General features: G+C 52.1%; 1 protein-coding gene across 2 annotated transcripts in view; it reads left to right on the top strand.

Annotated features, from left to right (window-relative positions):
* EML1 (EMAP like 1) overlaps positions 1-14,967 on the top strand; it is a 76,027-nt gene extending 61,060 nt beyond the window's left edge. For both annotated transcript variants that reach the window (XM_077780910.1, XM_077780912.1), the window contains 6 exons: positions 460-548; positions 9,536-9,633; positions 9,742-9,829; positions 11,478-11,573; positions 12,974-13,104; positions 13,688-14,967. In XM_077780910.1, the coding sequence (XP_077637036.1) occupies positions 460-548; positions 9,536-9,633; positions 9,742-9,829; positions 11,478-11,573; positions 12,974-13,104; positions 13,688-13,813 (628 nt within the window). In that variant the 3' untranslated portion in view covers positions 13,814-14,967. The remainder of the gene's footprint in view (positions 1-459; positions 549-9,535; positions 9,634-9,741; positions 9,830-11,477; positions 11,574-12,973; positions 13,105-13,687) is intronic.
* Positions 14,968-22,025: the final 7,058 nt, after the last annotated feature.

The following is a 22,025-nucleotide window of genomic DNA, read 5'->3' as shown; positions in this document are numbered from 1 at the left end:
GCCGGTGCACGCCACCGTTCGCGGACGCTCAGACACCACGACGCTCTCCCAGCGCCCCCCACCCCCCGCTGCCAGGCCTGCTCTCGGGGTAAGAGCCCGTGCAGGCAGCCCCCTCACGCTCCCTCTGGCCACGGGCCCGGCGTTAGGTGTGGGTCCACCTTCCCTGCCCGGGGCTCCCTGACCTTTTACATGTAAGTGACAAAATGCAGACACTGAGGACCTGTCGCCACACTGGAACGGAATCGCTGCGAGGGGAAGCCAGGGTGCTGCTGCTTTCTTTAGGAAATGCTCATGTGCAGGAACTTTCCTTTAAATTAAAGTCGGTAACAAGCATCCTTGTTGCAAAGAGTACTTATTAAGCCCTTAGAATAATAGTTGCTAATAGTTCCTGTCGGCTGTCAGTCTTCCTTCCTTGTCTCACCAAACAATTCATTGTGCTGTTTCTCATGTTCACAACAGGTGGTTTGTGTTTGACACGGACACGAAAGACTTGGTCACCGTCCACACGGACGGAAACGAGCAGCTCTCCGTGATGCGCTACTCCCCAGGTTAGCACGCCCGCCGCCCGCCACAGCTACAGCAGCCTGGGGAAATGCCGCCTAGACGTCTTTAGGGAAAAACCCTCATGAGGCTCCGCAGGGGAGTTTATACCACACAGAACCGTGGCATTCAGGCGGCGGTGTCCCTCCCGTGGGTCACTGTGTTTGGGTTCGTTTGTTTTTTAACTCCTTATTGTGGAAAATGTCCAACGTAGACAAAACCAGACCTGTTTGCGTCATGAATCCCCGTGTCCCTGTGACCCAGCTGCAGAAGTCACGGACGCCCCGCCGATCCTGTTCATGCGGAGCCCCACCCGCCGCCCCTTCCCCGGTGGTTTTGAAGCAGTTCCCAGGCAGCTTGGCCTCTCATCTGTTAATATTGCTGTATGTGTATGTTAACAGGATGAAGCCTCTTTATTTTTGAATAGCTTTATTTAGGTGTAATTTACAGACGGTGCTTTACCCACAGTAAGAGTACACTCAGTGACTCGGGTGAATTCATGCAGTTGTACAGCTGTAGCCACAAACCAATTTAAGAACTTTTCCAGCACCCCAAAAGATGCCCCCCTGCCCCTTAGCAATTAATATCTACTCCTACCCCTCAGCCTTAGGCAACCACTGATCTGGTGTTTTGTTCTGTAAATTGTCTTTTCTGGACGCTTCATATCAGTGGAATGATCTACCGCACAGCCTGCTGCATGTGGCTTCTTTTACCTAGAATACTGTTTTTGAGATTAATTCATGTTGCTATGTATATATCAGTAGTTTATTTCTCTTTATTTTTTTTAAGTTTATTTTTGAGAGAGGGAGAAAGAGAGAGACAGTGTGAGTGGAGGAGGGGCAGAGAGAGAGAGGGAGACACTGAATCCGAAGCAGGCTCCAGGCATCGAGCTGTCAGCACAGAGCCCGACGTGGGGCTCGAACTCACAAACCGTGAGATCATGACTTGAACCACAGTCAGAAGCTTAACCGACTGAGCCACTCAGGTGCCCCCGTAGTTTATTCCTTTTTCATTGCTAGGTACTACTCCATTCGGTGGATGTACCTCTTTGTGTTTCTCCCTCCATCAGTCAGCGGTCACGTGGGTAGTTTCCAGGTTCGGGCTGTGGTGAATGGTGCTGCTGTGAACATTCATTACATGTCTCTGTAGTCGCTTGTTTTCATTTCTCTTTGGTAAATTCCTAGGAGTAGGGTTGGTAGACTGCACGGTAAATTTGTGCTTAGTGTTTTACGAAACTGTGCCAAACTGCTCTCCAGAGAGGCTGCACCGTTTTGCGCTCCCACCGACAATGCATGTGGGTCTGGTTTCTCTGCATTTCCATGACACCTGGCAGTGCCTGCGGCTTTCAGGACGGCCCTTCTGGTTGGGGTGACGCAGTATCCCATTGCGGTTTTCATTCACATCCTCCCCCCCCCCCCCCCCCCCCCCCCACTGTCTGAGATGCTCATGTTTTCCTGTGTCTGCCCATCACGCCTCTATCTTCGGTGAAACGTCTTTTCAGATACTTGGCCTGTTGTTTTAATTAGGGGCGTCTTACTCTTGAGTTATAGCAGTGCTTTCTGTAGTCTCCGTGTAAGTTCTTCTTAAAAAATGTTTTTTATTTGTTTGTTTGTTTATATATTTATTGAGAGAGGACACAAGCCAGAGAGGGGCAGAGAGAGAGGGAGAGAGAGTCCCAAGCAGGCTCCGTGCTTTCAGGGCAGAGCCTGACATGGGGCTCCAACCCACAAACCGTGAGATCATGACCTGAGCTGAAACCAAGATTCAGACGCTTCACTGATGGAGCCACGCAGATGCCCCTACTATAGCTCTTTCCCAGATACATAATTTGCAAATATTTGCCCCCAGTGTGTGACTTGTCTTTTCACCTTCTCAACGGGGTCTTTCGAAGCAAAAGCTTCAATTTTGGTGAAGTCCATTTCCTCACATTTTTCTCTGATGAGTCATGCTTTTGCTGTCAGACTCNCCTACTATAGCTCTTTCCCAGATACATAATTTGCAAATATTTGCCCCCAGTGTGTGACTTGTCTTTTCACCTTCTCAACGGGGTCTTTCGAAGCAAAAGCTTTCAATTTTGGTGAAGTCCATTTCCTCACGTTTTTCTCTGATGAGTCATGCTTTTGCTGTCAGACTTGTCATGAAGCATTTCCCTGCTCCTTCCATTTAGAACGGTGTTTGACTTAGCCCGTACGTGCAGTGGACCCATGGGCGTTGCCAGAGGTAAACGTTTCATCCGTTCTGCTTGTCGTTAGCACCAGCCTCTCAAAGGACAATCCTTTCCCTGTCGGATGATCTTGACGCTTCCGTCAAAAACCCTGTGTTTATCCCATGCCAGGACCACGCAGTCTTTATGACCATGATTTCAGAGTGAGGTTTTTTCCTAATGTTTATTTATTTTTGAGAGAGAGAGAGACAGAGACAGAGTGCAAGTGGGAGACGGGCAGAGAGAGAGGGAGACACAGAATCCAAAGCAGGCTCCAGGCTCCCAGCTGTCAGCACAGAGCCTGACTCAGGGCTTGAACCCATGGGCTGCGAGATCATGACCGGAGCCGAAGTGGGACACTCAACCAACTGAGCCCCCCAGGCGCCCCTGTCTCCTCCAACTTTGCTGTGCCTTTCCAGAGTTGTTTTGGCCATTATAGGTTCTCACCATTCATGTATAAATTTTACAATTCAGCTCATCCATTTGTAATTTTAAAAAGCCTGCTGGGATTTTAATAGGGATTATGTTGAGTTTGTGGATCAATACAGGTAGAATTGCTGCTGTGACAGTGCCAAGTCTTTTCAGTTTCTTGAGGATTAATATTATTTCTTTTTTTTTTTTAAGTTTTTTATTTATTTCTGAGAGAGAGAGACAGCATGAGCAGGGGAGGGTCCGTGAGAGAGGGAGACACAGAATCCGAAAGAGGCTCCAGGCTCTGAGCTGTCAGCACAGAGCCTGATGTGGGGCTCAAACCCACGAACCGTGAGAGCATGACCTGAGCCGAAGCCGGACACTTAACCCACTAAGCCACCCAAGTGCCCTGGATTAATATTATTTCTTAATTAAATACTTGGTAGAGCTCATGTGAACTTAGTGAACCATCTGGGCTTTCCGAGATATGGAATGGATTTTAATTACTAATTCAGTTTCTTGTAAGTCTGCTCCGAATGTTTACTTCTTGAGTTGGCTTTGGTAGATTGTCCATTTCATCTAAGTTGTCATAATGTGTTGGCATTCAGTCGTTCATAATATTTGCTCATAATCCTTTTAATTTTCCTGAGGTTGGTGGTGAGGCCTCCTCATTCATTCTTGACTCTGGAAACTCCATCTTCTCTCTTTTCCTCTTGGTCAGTCTGGCTATAAAAGCTTGTCAATTTTGTTGATCTTTTCAAAGAATCAACTCTTGTTTTTGTTGATTTTTCTTTTTTCATTTTTTTCTCTCATTCTGATTTTTACTTTTTCCCATCCTCTGCTTGAATAATATGTAGTTTGCTCTTCTTTTTTAGTTTCTGAAGGTAGAAGCTTAGGTCACTGATTGCAGACCTTTCCTTTCTGCTGTAGATGTGTTTACAGCCATAAATTTCCCCATCAGCTCTGCCTCTGTCACATCCCACCAATTTGATACATTGTGTTTTCATTTCCATTCAGTTAAAAATATTTTCTAATATCCTTAATGATTTCTCCTCTGGCCTGTAAGCTATTTAGACATGTCTTGTTTAATTTCCACATATTTGGGAGATTTCCCATATTTTTTCCTGTTCTCTAATTTAACTTTGTGGTGGCCATAGGATGTATTTTGTGTGACTTTTAATCACCTTTAATCCATTGAAACTGGTTTTCATAGCCTAACATGGGATCTATCCTGGATGACGTCCAGATATACTTGAGACGAATGTGTGTTCCACACTCCTGGGTGGAGTGTTCTAGAAAAGCCAGTTAGGAGAAGTGGGTTGATAATCTTCAGAGTTAATGGATGGGGTTGCTCAGTTCATCTCTGTCCCTGCTGATATTCTGTCTGACTGTTCTCTCAGTTGCTGAGAGAGAGGGATGGGAATCTCCAGCTGTTCCTGTGGAATTGGTCATTTCTCTTGCCTCCTCTCTCAGCTTAGCCTCGTGTGGTTTGAACGGAAGACCGGACAGAGTTGTGCTCAGACACGTCAAGCCAGGAAGGCTCGCATCCTCTGCCAGGGGTCGTGTGTGCAGGTGGAAGAGCGTGGCCAGATTCGGGCTGTTTCCAGGTCTGCCCGCTGTTCACTTCTGTGCAGCCTCAGCGTGGCCAGGATGGCGGGTCCCTGGCGGCCTCGCCTGCCTGCCTGTGCCAGCATGCAGCCCCCCATCACCAGGAACCGCAGGCCACTGGCCCTCTCCACTCAACCGCCCTGGAGATTGTCACTTCCGCCGACGGGGTTGCTGGGCATAGGTGTCTCCCAGGGCTCTGTGAGGAGCTTGACCCCGGAAACAAAGCCCCTGGTCCTCACAGCCGGCTCTGCCCTGCCAGACCCCCTGAGCCAGCCGAGCCAGAGGGGCAAGAACAGCCCTAGCCCTAGGCAGGCACACCCCACACTCCTACTGCTCTCACCCCGGATGGTTATTTTTGAGAGAGAGCGCGTGCACGCTATTGGGGGAGAGGCAGAGTGAAAGAGGGAGACAGAGGATCCCAAGTGGGCACCGCACTGTCAGTACAGAGCCTGACACAGGGCTCGAACCCACGAGCTGCAAGATCATGACCCGAGCCGAGGTCAGACACTTCACCGACTGAGCCTCCCAGCTGCCACCACCCCCCCGCCCCCACAGTCAGCAATTTTTAAAGTATAAACACTCCTCAGATGGTTTTGTGTCTTGGATCAATTTCCAGAGTCCTGAAATGGTTATTTCTGTCAGTTTCGAGCATCGTTACGACTGCCGTATGGGGAGAGGATTTGCCAGGCTCCTCCCTAGGTCACTAGCTACAAGTCCTGCCCACTTGTTCTTAGCACAGACACAGGGTCACCGTCACCTCCTCAACCCAAATTAGCAACAGCCTCTTAATATCATTAGCTATCCAGTCACTATTCCAATTTTCAATTGGCTTTTTTTTAACGGTTTAAATTGGGATCCAAAAAGGGCACCTGGGTGGCTCAGTCAGTTAAGCATCCGACTTCAGCTCAGGTCATGATCTCACGGTTTGTGGGTTCGAGCACCACATCGGGCTCTGTGCTGACAGCTTGGAACCTGGAGCCTGTTTCGGATTCTGTGTCTCCCTCTCTCTCTGACCCTCCCCTACTCATGCTGTCTCTCTCTCTCCCCCTCTCTCTCTCTCTCAGAAATAAAAACATTAAAAAAATTTTTTTAAATAAATAATTTGGGATCCAAAAAAGACTCACACACAGTAATGGCTTGCTGTGTCTCTGAACTCCCTTCTAACCCGTACTTCCTTGTGCTTGTTCTGTGCCCCCCACCGACCCCCCTCTCACCCCCACTCTTCCTGTGCGCCCTGTTCACTTGCTGGAGGAATGGACTCATTCTTCCTGTAGCGTTTTCCCCACTCTGGGTTTTGCTGAGTGCATCCCCCTGGTGGCGTTCAGCATGCTCCTCTGTCCCCTGTACTTTCTCCAATGTGATTTTTAGATCTAGTGTCTGGATGCTGTTCAGGTTCAATGTGTACTGGCGTCTTCCTTCTATGGGAGGCTCCCATCTGCTCGTCTCACGTTTTGTGATATTAGCAGCTGTCGGTGCCCAATGCCTAGATCCATAAGAGGCAGCAGATGAGTGCTTTCCCAGTGTTAATTTTCTTGTTCACTCATTGAATATAATATTTCTGCAAAGAGAAACTGCTTATCATCTCTTTTGTTACCTAACAGTATGGCAGCATTCATTAAGGAAAGTCAGGATAAATGCCTGGTTTCTTTTACTTTGTTTACCAATTTCTGGGGGAAGGAGTTTGTTCTCTGTGCCCTTCAACAGTGACCAGTTGGGGGCGCTTGGGTGGCTCAGTGGGTTAAGTGTGCGATTCTTGCTTTTGGTTTAGGTCATGATCTCACGGTTGGGGAGTTCAAGCCTCATGAAAGTGCAGAACCCGCTTGGAATTCTTTCTCTCTCTTCCTCTCTCTCTGCTCCTCTTGTGTGTGCTTGTGCTCATACGCTCTCTCTCTCTGTCAAAAATAAATAAACATCTAAAAAATTTTTTTGAAGGAAATAGCAGCTTAGTCTTTGGAAATACTTGGCCAAGACTCAACTGCTACTGCTCTGTACGAATCCTCTGTTTTAGAAACTGATTGACAGTGGTCCCTGCTCCGTGGTGGGCTGTGTCCTTGGTCCCTACGGGGGTGGTGGGCTGTGTCCTTGGTCCCTACGGGGAACGTCGTAGAAGGAGCAACCCCTCCAGGCATGTTTTTCTTGTGTCTGAACAAAGGTCATAACTCCCCACCCTAAACATACCACTTGGAACCTTTTCTCGACGTTGAGAAGGAGCCTACTCAGTTCGGGATGCCTTTCATTCTTGACGTTTTAAGCATCGTATTTCATTCTGTTCATTCTGGCCAATATTCTGCATCCTTTTCTGTGTTTTGTGTGTTTCTCATCATTTTCTTGTTGAGTGTCTGTGAAGTACAAGAGCCCATCATCTACACTCACTTCTAGAAAGCCCACAGATATCTAGCAGCTCCTGCTAACATGAGCAGAGTCCTTTGGGGAGTATATTTCTTGTCACTTAATTTGATGACCATCCCCTGGGGATCAGAGAGCTGTTTTTACAGTAATTCTGCATCTCGGGTTTTGGAGTCATTGACTGGAGACTGTGCGGGGCAAAGATAACGGCTCGAGGCCAGATCAGGGCAACCTTTCTCCATTAACCAGGTGACCCTTGTCTCAAAGTGGCTTCATGCACCCATGTTCATAGTATCGTTATCCACAGTAGCTAAACTGTGGAAGCACCCAAGTGTCCATCAATAGATGGATGGATAAGCAAAATGTCGGATAGCCATTCAACAGAATGTCACTCAGCCTTTAAAAAGAAGGAAATTGGGGGCATCTGGGTGGCTCAGTCGGTTAAGCATCTGACCGGCGCAGGTCATGATCTTGCAGTTTATGGGTTCAAGCCCCATGTTGGGCTCTGTGCTGACAGCTTGGAGTCTAGAACCCACTTCGGATTGTGTCTCCCTCTCTCTCTGTCCCTCCCCCATTCAGCTCTGTCTCTCTCTCTAAAATAACATAAACATTTAAAAAACTTTTTAAAGAAGGAAATTCTGACACTTGCTTTTACAACCAGATGAGGACATTACACTGAGCAAAAGGAGGCAGTCACAAAAAGACAGTGTGTGCTCCCACTTACATGAGGAACGTAGAATAGTCTAAATCTGAGAGCTGGAGCCCAAAAGTGTAACAAGTGGTTCCATTCTGAAAGAGGCCTCGTTATTTCAGAGTTAACAGGTGATGAGCTCCTTGCGATCATCTCCAAGGAGCATACAAGCCAGCACGCCAACGCCTCACATGGCAGACTACTTTCAGCTGCTCTTCACCCTTGAGCTGGGTCCAGGATTAGCAGTGAGATGCTGGGGCTTTGGAGTCGGACTGCCCGGGTTCGAATCCCAGCTTCCATAAACTTGTATGACCTTGAGCAAGTTACTTTACCATGGATGCCTCAGTTTCCTCTCCTGAAAATGGGGGTGCTCAGACCTACCTGTCTGTAGGGCTTATGAGGTTTAAATAAACGGATACGGGATGCGTCTAGAATAGTACATAGTGGGCTCTGTGTGAATGTGGACAGTTATAACTTTGTAGTCCTTCTCATCGGCGCGTAGCGTCTGTCGTCACTGTTGTGGGCCCCAGTCACTTGGAGGAATCACGCGTGTGTGTAGTTTCCCATGCAGCTGCCGGCCTTCTCGAGAACCGTCGGCAACTGATGGTGCCCTCCTCCAGGCCTCCGCTGTCTTGGGCCAGTTTCCTCCGTTCTGTTAGGGTTTGTGCTCTGGACGGGCTGACTTGGTCTTGCCGACGCCCTCATCTGGAGCTGGCCCCCGGCCTAGGACGTCCTGAAACGCCATCTCCTGATGGTCTCAGGCCGTGCTGTTGCCTGCAGGACTCCCTATCCTGGGAGAAGGAAAATCTGATGAAGGAGGTGGGGGCAGGAACCTTCCTGGAAGCCTGACGACGGGCCGGTGACCGCGGGGACCTTCACAGATGCCGTCAGGGAAACCCTCCGAATCGCTGTGGGGAGGCGCCACGGGCCTTGCTTTGTAGGGGGAGAGACAGATGCTGAGTGAGAGCAGGGGTGCGTGCACGGCCCCCGAGCTAGTGTGCGGAGCCCCCGCCACTCTTCGCCCCACGTGGGGCCTCAGGTCGCCCACCCCCCATGCGGTTCCCTTCCCCTTCCTTCTGGTTCTTGTGCTCGGGAAGGCCTGACCGCCTCTGGGTTAGTGGCTCAGGCCTGTCTCCTTCCTAGCACTTCCGGGTCCCCCTCTGCCTTCACACGTGGCACGTTCATCTGTCAGCCACCAGTGCTGGCTGTGCTTTCAGGTCACACTGAGCTGCTTCCTCCCTGTGTCCCCACACACGCTCTGAAGCCTGATTCCTTAGTCCTTCCTGAGGCCAGAGACCCAGGTGAAAGTGGTAACTGATGGCCTATAGGAAGAGAGCTGGGAAGGGCCCTCCAGGCAGAGGTGAGGCAGGAGACGCCTGCCGGGTGGGGGTGGGTGAGAACAGCCTGTGCGGAGGTCTGAGAGTCTGGCACGTGGTGAGGAGCGAGGCGGCCACAGCCTGGAGGGCCCCGGGGGCCACCAAGGGAACGAGTCTCCTTCCGTGTGGGAGTGGCAGGGACGGGGTTATCAGTTAGGGGGGAGATCGGGTCGGGGCGGATTTTCAAGACAGCTTTGCAAGTGGTATGGGACTCCCAGAAAAGTAAACTCTTCTCTTTGAATGAAGTCATCCATCTGGCTATTTTTTCCCCCTAAATCTGTGACGTAAGCTGGCATCATCCCTTGTAATTGACAAGCGTTTATTTTTACCAATGGAAATGTCCCCTGCATGTTTTTGCAGACGGGAACTTCTTAGCAATAGGCTCGCACGACAACTGTATCTACATCTACGGGGTCAGCGACAACGGGAGGAAGTACACGCGCGTCGGCAAGTGCTCGGTAGGCGCTCTGAGCGATTCCGCGGAGATGGGGGGGCCCCACCCCCGCCCCGGGCAGCAGTGCTGGAGCCCAGGCGAATGACACGCACCCTGCTCTCTCCGCCCCCAGGGTCATTCCAGCTTCATTACGCACCTGGACTGGTCTGTGAACTCACAGTTCCTCGTGTCCAATTCCGGAGACTACGAAATCCTCTACTGTGAGTAGCACCCGGGACATGCCCGGGTTCGGGTCACAGAGATTGTTCAGTCGGACACCAGAGCGGGGTCTCCTGCAGACCCCACTCCCCTACGTCCTGGGCGTGTGGCATCATCTCTGGGCCTCGTTTTCAAACTTTTCCATAAAACGGGGGAGTTGGGCAGGACCACCTCTGAGGTCCCTCCCGCCACTGAGATACTTGGGGGCCCGGGCAGACGGGGGCCCCTGTGGAGCAGAAGATGCAAGGCTCCAAGGAGGAGGCCCACATCCGAGGGGGACGCTGTGGGAGAAGAGGGGACAGAGCCGTCACAGCCAGAGGAACCCTCGTGAAGGCATCATTCCAAAAAGGCAGAGACAGTGACGTCTCCCCTGCCTGGGGGGTGGGGGGCGGGTACAGAAGGCCCTGGGCCCCTTCTCCTCCTCCCCCACCGCTCCAGGCAGTGTCTGAGAAGGGCCAGCACTCATTGAGCACCGTGTGTCCCTCTGATGTGTGCCGGGCACCTGCCGTGTGCCCAGCTCTGGGCTGAGCACAGGGCGTCATAGGGCGTGAGGAAGGCCCAGTTTCCACCCCGCTGGGTGATGCCCCAAAGTTTACTTACATGTCAAGTCCATAGCTCTCTCAGGCTTATCCTTTTTTTTTTTTTTTTATGATTTTATTTATGTTTGAGAGAGAGAGACAGAGACAGAGCACGAGCAGGGCAGGGTCAGAGAGAGGGAGACAGAGAGTCCGAAGCAGGCTCCAGGCTCTGAGCTGTCGGCACAGAGCCCAACGCGGGGCTCAAACTCACAAACCATGAGATCATGACCTGAGCCGAAGTCAAATGCTTAACCGACTGAGCCCCCGGGTGCCCCAGACTTATCCCGTTTTGTAGGCAGGAAACCTGGGCTCAGACACAGGCCATAGGCATCGAGAGCCACTGGCCACTGGGTTGGGGGCAGCCGCTGAGGACCCAGGTCCCTCCCCGTGCTGAGGACCCAGGTCGGTGGGGGGGGGTCCGGAACATAGGGAACCAGCAGGGACCAGGACCATGCCTCCCTCCAGCGGCCCGGCAGCACGGTCTACCCTCCCCGCCGCTCCGAGGCCCTGCCTGACACAGGGCAGAAGCAGGGGGACAGTTCTGAGAAGCCGGCGAGGGGTCTAGAATCTTCTCAGACATGGTCTCATACTCTGTGAGTTCCCATTTGAGGGATAAATGAATCACCTGGGTGAGACTGGTGTCCATCACTAACTCAGGGCTGAAGGTGTGTGTGTGTGTGTGTGTGTGTGTGTGTGTGTGTGTGTGTGTGTGTGTGTGTGTGTGTGTTGGGGGTGGCTGGGGGCCTGGCAGCAGGCAGCAGAGCTGTTTAGGGGAGGGAGCCAGTGGGCAGTGAGGGGGGAGGCACGGAGACGGCCAAAGGACAGAGAAACCAGGCTGCGGGAAACAGACCCAGAGAAGGAGATAGAAGGTGCCGCCCTGCCCCTCCACCGAGGCCCCAGGGCTTGGGCACAGTTCCCGCTGCGAGCACAGCCCCCAAGGGGCCGAGAAGGGGAGAGGGTCCCACTCCACAGGCCTCTGTAGCGGACGGGGTGCGGCTATAGGGCCTCCCTGGTCACGGAGCAGAGGGGCCTCGGGCTCAGGTGACACCAAACTTGGATTTGCTTTTTCCAGGGGTTCCCTCTGCTTGTAAGCAAGTCGTAAGTGTGGAGGCCACGAGAGACATTGAATGGGCTACATACACCTGCACTTTGGGTTTCCACGTCTTTGGTAAGTTTTCTGTGCCTTTCATTCAGTTCAAACATAAGAGGGATCTGCTCTCAGAATATTTCTCTAACAGTGGTGACCTCTCACAGCCCCCACTTCTGTCAGACCCCTCTGCTGCCACATGAATGCTGCAAGGATTCTGCTGTGGCTCCTAGGGGAAGGGCCAGGAGAGAACCGGGGACTTAGGTCTGAACCCTTTCCTATTGCATGAAATTAGTCCTGACATAATGCTCCAGGGTCTTCTCACATGAGGTTGTGCTGGACTTCCTGCAGAGATGGGCCAGATGGCGCTCAATCTATCTGTCATTTGTTAGAGTTATTATATTGTCTTGGTTCTGTCAATTTTCTACTCCCTTTAAAGTTCAGATCGGAAGGGCGCCTCGGTGGCTCCGTCGGTTAAGCGTCCGACTTCGGCTCAGGTCATGATCTCACGGTTCATGGGTTTGAGTCCCGTGTTGGGCTCTGTGCTGACAGCTCGGAGCCTAGAGCCTGTTTCAGATTCTGTGTCTCCCACCCTCTCTGCCCCTCCCCTGCTCATACTCTGTCTCTCAAAAATGAATAAACGTTAAAAAAAAATTTTTAAGTTCAGATCAGAATATATTTATAAATGATCTCAAATAAATTACCACCATGTCGTGGAATAAAAAAGAAAAAACAGTTTTTATCATCTCTATGTAAGACTGTAAGTCAATAAGTCTATCAGAATTGCACAAATCTCTTTAGAGCTGGCATTTGATCATCTTCTGGTATAAATGCCAGGACCCGGGGGGTTTACGCTACATCTGCCAGTTGAGAAGCGTTTGCCCATTCAGCTCTCTCACATCCAAACTCATCGGGACCAACAGCGTGTCCCAGAGCAGTAATCAGGAGACACTGCCCCCCGGACCAGGCTCCAGGCCCGTGGCAGGCAGACACGGTACCTGCCAATGCCACCAGGCAAGCAGCAGCCACAGAGAGCAGACACCAAGGCACGTTCAGGCTCCAAAAGTCCTTTGGGGAGACTGTCACATATAAAGAGTTACCCCAAACAAACAAAAGTTAGGAAACTGCAGGCTGAAGACTAGTTGCCTTCCTCTCCGACGCTTTGGGAATAAAGGAAAGGCTTTGGGTCCAAAACTGGGGTTTCTGGCGCTCTCTCTGCTGTAGAGTCAAGAAGGGGCCCCAAAAGATGTGGTGGCCCAGAAAGCCCACCATGGCTGCTCCCATGCGGCAGAACGGACTAGCGTTGAAGGGCGAGACGATTGCGGACAGGCTCGGAGCTGAGACAAAGCGCTCTTTCAGCGCTGGCTTCGAAAACCAAGGGCTTCTAGCGGTCTTGTCTTCCTGAGAGCTCGAGGGCAGTCCCCGTGCTGTGTGGCCTAGTGTTTCCGGAGTTTTCAGTGCTCTGTCTGTGCTCATTTCAGGAGTGTGGCCGGAAGGCTCGGACGGAACCGACATCAATGCTGTCTGTCGGGCGCATGAGAGAAAACTCCTGTCCACCGGCGACGACTTTGGCAAAGTGCACCTCTTCTCTTACCCCTGCTCACAGTTCAGGGTACGGTCTTCTGCGCTGACCCTGCCCCCGGGGCGCATGCGTTCTGGCCTGAGCTTCCTCTCCGGTAACTGATAGAAAGGCACTGTGGGTGGTCCTGCCAGTCGCACATGCAGACATGACCCTGTCATCTTGCTGTCCCAGAGCTCTTCCAGGGAGAACCCACACCCACAAAGCCCGGTGGCCTCACGCTTCTCCCCTCACCAGGCACCCCCGAGCCAATACCAGTGCCTAGAACCCCTTCCTTGTCCTTCCCAGACCTGACGGCCTCTGGCCTTCACCCTCAACCCGTGGCCCCTGGGTGCTCCCCTCTTGGGCTGCCACGCCTGGTACAGCCCTCCGGTACTGAACATGTCCCAACCGGGGCAGTCATCTGCCTGTGTCTGTCCCCCAGCCAGGCCAGGCTCTCGCTGTCCAGGGAGGGCCTCCGTGTCACTTGTCTCCATGACCCGCCTGTGCCTGTGCACAAAGCAGGTGCACAGGGGGCGGAGCTGCCGAGTGAGGGAAGAGCGAACGCAGAATTCTAGCTCCTTCCGACTGCACGTGGGGCACCCTGCGCTGAGCTCTCTGTGTCCTTCTTTCCCAGGCTCCTAGCCACGTCTACAGTGGACACAGCAGTCACGTCACCAACGTCGACTTCCTCTGTGGCGACAGCCACCTCATCTCCACGGGCGGCAAGGACACGAGCATCATGCAGTGGCGGGTGATTTAGCCCCAGCGAGAACCGCGGGGAGCAGGACAGGGGCCGGCACGGGCTCGTGCGACGCTCCGCCACTGTGATTTCTGTTTTGTTTGCGACGTTCTGACAAACCTCAGGAAAACCACTCCCTTAGCTTCGCGCGCCAGTGAGCGTCACCCCGGATGGCGGTTCTCTGTTCTCCTCTGTTGCACAGTGTATGAAACAGCGCACATTTAATACAAAGATGCCAAGGTTTACATTACGGTGACATCCACAGAAGCGACCGGCACATCCTTCACTTTTCTATGAACCCTTCCAACACGGTCACAGAATGCCTTTTAAAATATTGTATATAGGCTTTCCTATTTCACCATCTAGCTCGCTGAGTCAGATATTTATGAAAATAACGAGGTACCGAATTGTGATCGCGAGTGACTAATTGGTCCCGAAAGGATAGACCGCATGAGAAAGAGAGTGGATTGCTGATTTCGCACAGCTGAATCAGGAAATGCAACTAGGACTTCGTTTGGGTTACATTTTTCCAAGGGTTCATCCAGTCCTGCCTCCGGGAGGCTGATGAGAAAGGGGCCGTATTCTTCTCATGTTAAGCAGATTGAACGCCAGATCAATTAAATATTTCAGCAGGGTATACAGGCATTGCAGAGTTTACACCGTCTGCCTAACCAGATGCAGTCACCCGCTTAACACCCTTCTGTTCCCCGTTCACGTGGCCTGAAGCGTGGCACAGACATTGAGCCACCTTCCTCTGTTTAGTAATCGGCATGATACGGTATTGTACTTGTATAGGATTGTAGCAATTCCTAATAAATACAGAAGGCTAGGCTTTACTATTCTATGCTTATGGACATTGTATATTTGTATTTTAAGACCAAGTAGACCAAGTCAAAACGATATCTCTTAAGTGTACAATAAACCTGCAGCGGGGAGAAGTTCTGGAAGGTTCCACCAGGTACTACGGGCAGCTTCTTTTCCTGTCTCTTGTGCACGGATGGCTCATTACACCACAAAATAAGATTGGGTTCCAATGAGTAAAACACGGGTGGCATACGTTTGTCAAGAAGGCCTTATCCATTTTGATTGTGTGACAGATTGAAATTTATTGTTTACATTGGGGAATGTATCTCAGATTTTAAAATAGGAGAGTAATAAACAGACTTAAAAACAAACGCGAAGATTTCTACTTGTTCTAGGCAAGGCAATGCGTGGAATTACCTGGATCTCTACGGTGCTGGTTGTTTAGAGTGGCTGATTGAGCACAACACTTGGAAACATTTTTATCCCAGCTCCCGCCTGTTGCGGACGGGCAGCGCACCGGAAAACAGCGTGTATTAAAGATGAATCTGTTTGTATGTATCCTTATCAAATATATTCTATAATGAAATTAAATCTGAAAACGATTTCTTATCAACCTATAATCGTGAAACTATATAAATTAAAATATTTAAAATTAGATATGATTCACACTATATTCTGTTTCACATACATATTTTTTTCTCACCTGGGTCATTTGCAAATGGCGCTGGAGTTCGCCTATGGTGTGGAAGCGGTCATCAGATTAGATGATCTTAAAGAATTCAGCTTGGGGGCGCCCGGCTGGCTCAGTCGGAGGAGCACTCGACCCTTGATCTCGGGGCTGTGACTTCGAGCCCCACGTTGGGGGTAGAGATTACTTAAAAATAAATAAATAAAAACTTTTTTTAAAAATTCAGCTTACTTACCAGACCTAGTTGTTATTTTACTTGGTTGTGTAATGCTGACAAAAATGATGATCTCTACATTCAGAATTAAGGGAAGGACCAGCTCAGGGAAGGGGAAAGGGACCCATTACTGATCTTATAAGCTGTTAAGATCTGCTTTTATTTCTGTATACTTCCACGGTCCTCCAGGCTCAGTCATGGACAAAGGAGATGTATATACACTATTACTGTCATCTTCATATACGTCTACATTTTAAATAGAATTCTTTAAACCGCCCAGTATGAGCCTCACAGGCATCCACTACTCACTGGTTCACTCATCAGCAGAGTGAACAAAGCCTCGACCCCCCCCAAGACCTTGCTGGGACAGGAGGCCCCCAAGCAGGGGCGGCTGCCAGGCCTCTTCCTCCCAGTGGCCCAAAGCCACATCAGCTCAGCGTGGCCATGGACGGTGACAGCCGACGGGCTGTTGCCCTAATCTCGGTGAGGTGCTGATGGCACAGACCCGGCGGCCAGCGGCGGAAGGGGAGAAGCGAAGGGATTGTCCAAGGGAGGTTTCAGGGGAAACGTCAGCAGGTGAAGGGTCGCGTGTGGTCAGAGGGGGCGACTCGGCTCTCCGACTGCTCTGTGGTCAGATGGCCGTGCCCTTGGCCAAGACGAAGAGAGCACTGCAAGTTGGAAAGAGGATAATGAGTCGGTCCTGGGACGGATGCAGGGAGGCGAGAGGGCTCTGTGATGTCCAAGTACAAAGTGCAGAAGTAGGTGTCTCGCCAGTGGGCTCCGAGCAGAAATCCAGAAGCAGGTGCCACTGCGGGGAGGTCCATAGAAGACCTCCGTGGCTGAGATTGCAGGGAGCTGGTCCAGCCAGGCGAGGAGAGGGGCTCTGACCCAGCCAGCGGCACTGGGATTTCCATGGCAGGCCTTGAGGAGACCCAGGAGACGGATGGTTCACTCGGGCATCTTCCCAACCCCCCAACTTTGCTGAGCGACTACCACCACCACCCAAAAGTTACACGTTCTACTCATTAATCATTTTTCCCCGCCATCTGGGAACAGACTTCCATCCTGCGATCTTTAAGGCAGAGGAGCACGTAGAAGCAACGTCTGAGCCCCCTCTGGCCTCCTCAAATGGGGCCCATCTAATGGCACAACTGGGGAGGCAGCTTTTTGGTGAAAACGAGCAAGAAGCAGGTAACTTCTTGCAAAGTAGAAACAGATTCCCAGTTTTTCCTACTGACACGGTGGTATTGCTTTCTTTCAACTTCATGGAAAATTTCAAATACACACAAAAGCAGAGAGAGCCTCTTACCGAGCTTCAAATATTACTGACATTCAGAGAATCTTGTTTCCTCCATGTCCCCTACTTTTGGGGGCGGGGAGGACAGTGTTTTCAGAGCAGGTCCAAGCCAGCACGTCATTCACCTGTAAATACTTGCGCCTGCCGCTTTAAGGACAACGCAGCACCATCACAGCTGATGCCCACATTCAAATGTCTCATGTTGTCAAAGCAGCCATGTGTCAATGCCAAGCACCGCCTGGGGCCACCATACAACCATACTAAGCACAGGACATACAGCCCACCTTGACGCCTGGGGGTGGGGCCCAAGCACACACGTGATTAGCTCAGGACCCTTCTCCAGAACCCACTTCTGACCCCGCAGCTTGCTGCCCCTCTGCACCCCGCCCCTCCCACCCCCTGCCTCTGCCCCCCTGGGGAAACTCCCCTTCTGGGTCACCCAGCCAGGATCCTATACCCCCTGGGCTGGCAGATGAGACTCAGACCCGCAGAACATAGGGAGCAAGCGGCTCAGCAACCGCAGCTCCCCTTTGAGGGAGGGGCCTGGTTCAAGGGCAGCCCAAGCCGCAGCCCCTCCCGAGGGTCCCGGCTGTTCCACCCTCCCCTCTCCTCCGTGCATCTCCAGAAGAATGCTCCCCGGCCACCCCGGGTGGCATACACACTTTCCTGCTGTCTGGTCACACGGAGCACCCTGCACTCAGGAAGCCAAGGGAGGGTGAGGTTGAGAGCTCGAGAGCACAGAAGTTGCCTGAGCTCATAATGTGGGTGAGTTAGCAACAAAGTTGGTTATTTGCGCTTAGAACAAAGTAGGTGCCCGAGCAGCCATAAAAGGAAGACTCAAAAGGCAATCCTCCACCCTGCATTTAAACCTAAAGCCCGCCTCCCTTCCGCGGGCCGCCGAGGGCTGAGGGTGCGCCCCCTCGTGGCAGAAAAGAAAACAGCCGTCTTCTCTGCCTCCCGCTGCCGGCCGACCAGGTTCTGCCCTCCTTCGGGGCGAGAAGGAAAACGCTTCCGTGACTAAGAAGGATTTCTACTCGCTGGTTGGAGCAGGTGATTCAACCGGCTCTCCTCTGGGAGGTTTCAGAGGTTCTGAAAGCTGGGAGCCCCAACATCGCAGGTGCTATCACCTCGGTCCCCCTCACCTGGGTAAAGGTGTTCCGAGTAGCAGCTCCTTCCCTGATGCCCCTCCAGGAGGGACAGGATCCAAGAAGACCCCACCCGGGTTCTCTGTGCCGCCCTGACACCAGCGGGGAGCCGTCACTTCCCCCCCCACACGGCCTTCTCTGGGCTTCTGGCCAAGAGCCGCCTCCTGCCTTTAGATCTTCAGCCCTCAGTCCACAAATGTCGGGGGACACACCCCTAGGGCTCCAGGGTCCCAACCCTGCCGCTCCCTCTTGGGAGAAAGGGGTCTGGAATCAACAGCTCAACCCGGCCCCCTAAGAAATCCCCCTTACAAATACTTTCTCAAAATTCTAATGCCCAACCTGTTCGCACCCAAAACATGGACGAGGGAGCTAAGAGGTCTGTTGGGTAGCTCCGTGGTAAATCCCGCCCCTGGTCTAGCAGCACCTTTAGAGGGTGGCATCCATTGGGTCTTGGCTCCTCTACTGAAATGTCACTTGGACGCCTCGTTGCACGACCCTCGCTCCACTGCTTCTGTGACTACCCTGGCAGCCTCTTTGTGCATATGGGCAAGAGTCTGGCATCGCCGCCCAGGGGTGGGCCACTGGTTTTCCAGGGCACACACACGCCCAACTCAGATCCTGCCCTGTCTTTGCACTCGGCCATGGCACTAGCAGAGTTCTTGCTTTGTGGCCAAAATTCATCTGCACAGCAGCTCTGAGAGGTAGGATCGCTCTGGGCCCTCTCCAAAGATGAAGAGACAGAGAATTAGAGAGATAGAGGTGCTGCCCAGCTAGCTGGTGGCAGAGCGAAGGGTGACATTCACAGGTCTCCTGAAGGATGTTCTACACCCATGCTCTGCAGAGCGCCATGCAGGAAGTCGCTCATACAGGGCTTCCAAATGACTTCGGAAGGTGCCACATACTATGTACAGTGTGTAGTCAATAGAGCTTCGAGCACAGGTTGCCTGTTTAATGCATTGGAAACTCTATGATGAAGAAGACTGGCATTCCCCACACGTAGCACTGGGCACTCTTGCTCCCATGATGCTGATTATTGGTCACAGACCGACGTTCCATGGCATACCATCTTGGGAAACACTGTGGGAGAAAGTTAGTCATACAGGAGCTTAATATAACGAAGAAGTGAAAGGGGGCCCAGATGCCAAACGATTCTCTACTCACATCTCCCAGCCCCTGCCATAGAGGCAGCCCTGTGTCCCACCTTCGATCATGGCAGGTCTGCGGCATCAGGCTGACGTGAGAAGATTTTCAGAAACCCAGATGCTGCAGGAAAAGGCTTTTCCCTTGTTCTGACATGTTCCTTCCTGCATCTTCTTCCCAGAATGAGACAACTCTGAGGCTCAGGCATCAACCAGTAGCCATGGATGGAGAGGACCCGGCCTGCTCGGGAGCCAGGTGGGGAGGTATGAGGCCCAGGAGGACAGGCAAGCAGCAGGACATGCTTACCTCCCCAGAGAGCCTCCGGCTGAGCCCCACAGCAGGGGCTCCTCATGCAGTGGTGGAACTTGGGGGTCATGTTGTGGGCGTATTTCCCAAAGTGTGTTCCCTGAAACATTGATTCCACAAGGTATTAACAGACCCTGGGTTGGGGCTTTTAATGCGGATCTTCTCAAAGTTTTTAATACATTACTGTGGATTGTGAGTCCAGAGGGGCCACTGTGTCCATCCATCCATCCACCCATCCATCTAGCCACCCACCCGCCCACCTACCCATCCACCCATCCATCTATCCATCCATCTGCTCATTCAGCCTTCTACCCACGCATCCACCCATCCATCTGTCCACCCACCCATTCACCCATCCACCCATCCACCCACCCATCTATCCATCCATCCACTCATTCAACCATGCATCCACCCATCCACGCATCCACCCATCCATCCCATTCATCCACCCACCCATTCACCCATCCACCCATCCATCCACCCACCCATCCACCCAGCCATCTATCCATCCATCCACTCATTCAACCATGCATCCACCCATCCACGCATCCACCCATCCATCCCATTCATCCACCCACCCATTCACCCATCCACCCACCCATCCATCCACCCATCCATCCATCCACCCATCCATCTGTCCACCCACCCATTCACCCATCCAGTAAGCGCCATCCCCTACAATGAGCCAGGCACCATCCTAGGACTAGGGATACCACATGATACCACGGTTCCTTCTCTCATGAAGCAAGACAGCTGGAGGTATGCAGGGAGGGGGCAGTGGGGATGAAGCCTCCTTAAGCCTGAGCACTCAGTAAAGTGGACTTTAAGCAGAGATTCAAGTGATAGCGTGAGGACCCAGGCCTTATGGCTATCTGGGAGGGGGAGCTGTCTGCAAGGCAGAGTCCCTGGGAGCCCCCCTTCAGGAAGAATCACTGTTTTGTTCAGCCCCTTTTTCTATAGACATGGAAACCAAAGCCCTCATTAAATAGGGATTTGCCCAAGATCACCATGACCTTGGCAGGGACAGCCCTTAGCTGCCCTAGTTTGTTTCTTTTTATAAAATGAAGTTTCAGGGCACCCGGATGGCTCCCTCAGTTGCACATCCAACTCTTGATTTCAGCTCAGGTCATGATCCCATCATTCGTGGGATCAAGTCCCTCATCGGGCTCTACACTGACAGCAAGGAGCCTGCTTAGGATTCTCTCTCACACCCTCTCTCTACTCCTCCCCCATTCACGTGCATGCTAGCTGGCTCTCCCTCTCAAAATAAATTAAAAAATGAAGTTTACTGTATTTTTAAATGATAAGACATACTCACTACAGCAAATTCAGGATGCCTGCCATATTGCTACCACCTAGAAGCAGCACTACTATTTCTTAGCACGTTTCCTTCCTGTGATTTTTTCTATGAATACATTTTTGGAAGTGGTCCTGTAGCTAACGTAGTGCACGTACATTGTTTTATGTTGCTTTTTTCTTACACCTTTAAAAGCATCTCCAGGGTTATTATAGGTTTGTTATAAATAATCCCCATTGGTTGCGTGGCAAGCTGCTACGAGCATCCAGTCCTCTCACACTGATGCTGGTGATGATGAAGACGAGAGGAAGCAAGGCCACAGATGCTTACCGAGGGCATCTGTCTCCCGTGTGCTCTCTGCAGGCTCCCTCCTCCTGGCGGTCTTTACACGGGCTCGGGTCTCTCCCCCTGAAAAGACATCCCTCTCCGTCTGTCCTCTCTGCAGACTCCCTTCCAGGACCGCTTCTCCCCTGGGCCCCCTCCTCAGCTTCCGGGATCGGCCACCTCTCTGACCCTGAGAAAGCTCAGATCCACACCTCTGTTTGAGCTTCCTTAGCTTCAACTGTCTGTCCATCAGCTCACCCTCGATCTCATGCCCCAAACCAAACTCATCCACTTCTTTCCCCAAACCCGGGAGCCCAACCTCCCAGTTGCCCAAGCCAGCCACGTGGGCATCCCTCCCAACTCCTCTCCCCGACTCACCACCCAGATCTGCAGCACCAGCTCCAAAGTATCACTTCGAGACCCCATGCGGGTCACCGCAGGGTGTGCCTCACACACAGTGACCCCTGCCCTGCTCCCAACAGCCTGACACCGGGATCCTCCTTCCACAAGGAGGAAACTAAAACACAGAGAGGTTAGTTAGCTTCCTAAAGGCCACACAGCAAGTAAGTTGGGATTTGAACCCATGCAGTCCAGTTTCAGAGTTCACCCCCACCACTGCACCGTGCTGCCCCCTCTCCAAGATGCGAGATGCAAGGAGCCATCGCCTGTGTCCCAGTCTCCTCCCCCCCTGCCCTGCTGGGCCCTGGGCATCACCGCTGGCAGCCATGCCCACCTTGCTTCACCAGGCTGCAAGAGTGACTTTTCTAAACGCATCTCTCTCCTGCTTAAAACCCTTCAATGGCTCTTAAGAAAAAGCTCCTCGCGGGGCGCCTGGGTGGCTTAGTCGGTTAAGCGTCCGACTTTCGCTCAGGTCATGATCTTGCGGTTCGTGGGTTCGAGCCCCGCGTCGGGCTCTGTGCTGACAGCTAGCTCAGAGCCTGGAGCCTGTTTCAGTCTGTGACTCCCTCTCTCTCTGACCCTCCCCTGCTCACGCTGTCTCTCCTCTCTCCTAGAAAAA

Source organism: Crocuta crocuta, unplaced genomic scaffold (assembly GCF_008692635.1).
Source record: "Crocuta crocuta isolate KB4526 unplaced genomic scaffold, BGI_CrCroc_1.0 scaffold299, whole genome shotgun sequence".
In the NCBI taxonomy this organism is placed as follows: Eukaryota; Metazoa; Chordata; class Mammalia; order Carnivora; family Hyaenidae; genus Crocuta; species Crocuta crocuta.
The sequence above is the reverse complement of the archived record's forward strand: the minus strand, read 5'-3'. Positions and strand labels throughout refer to the sequence as shown.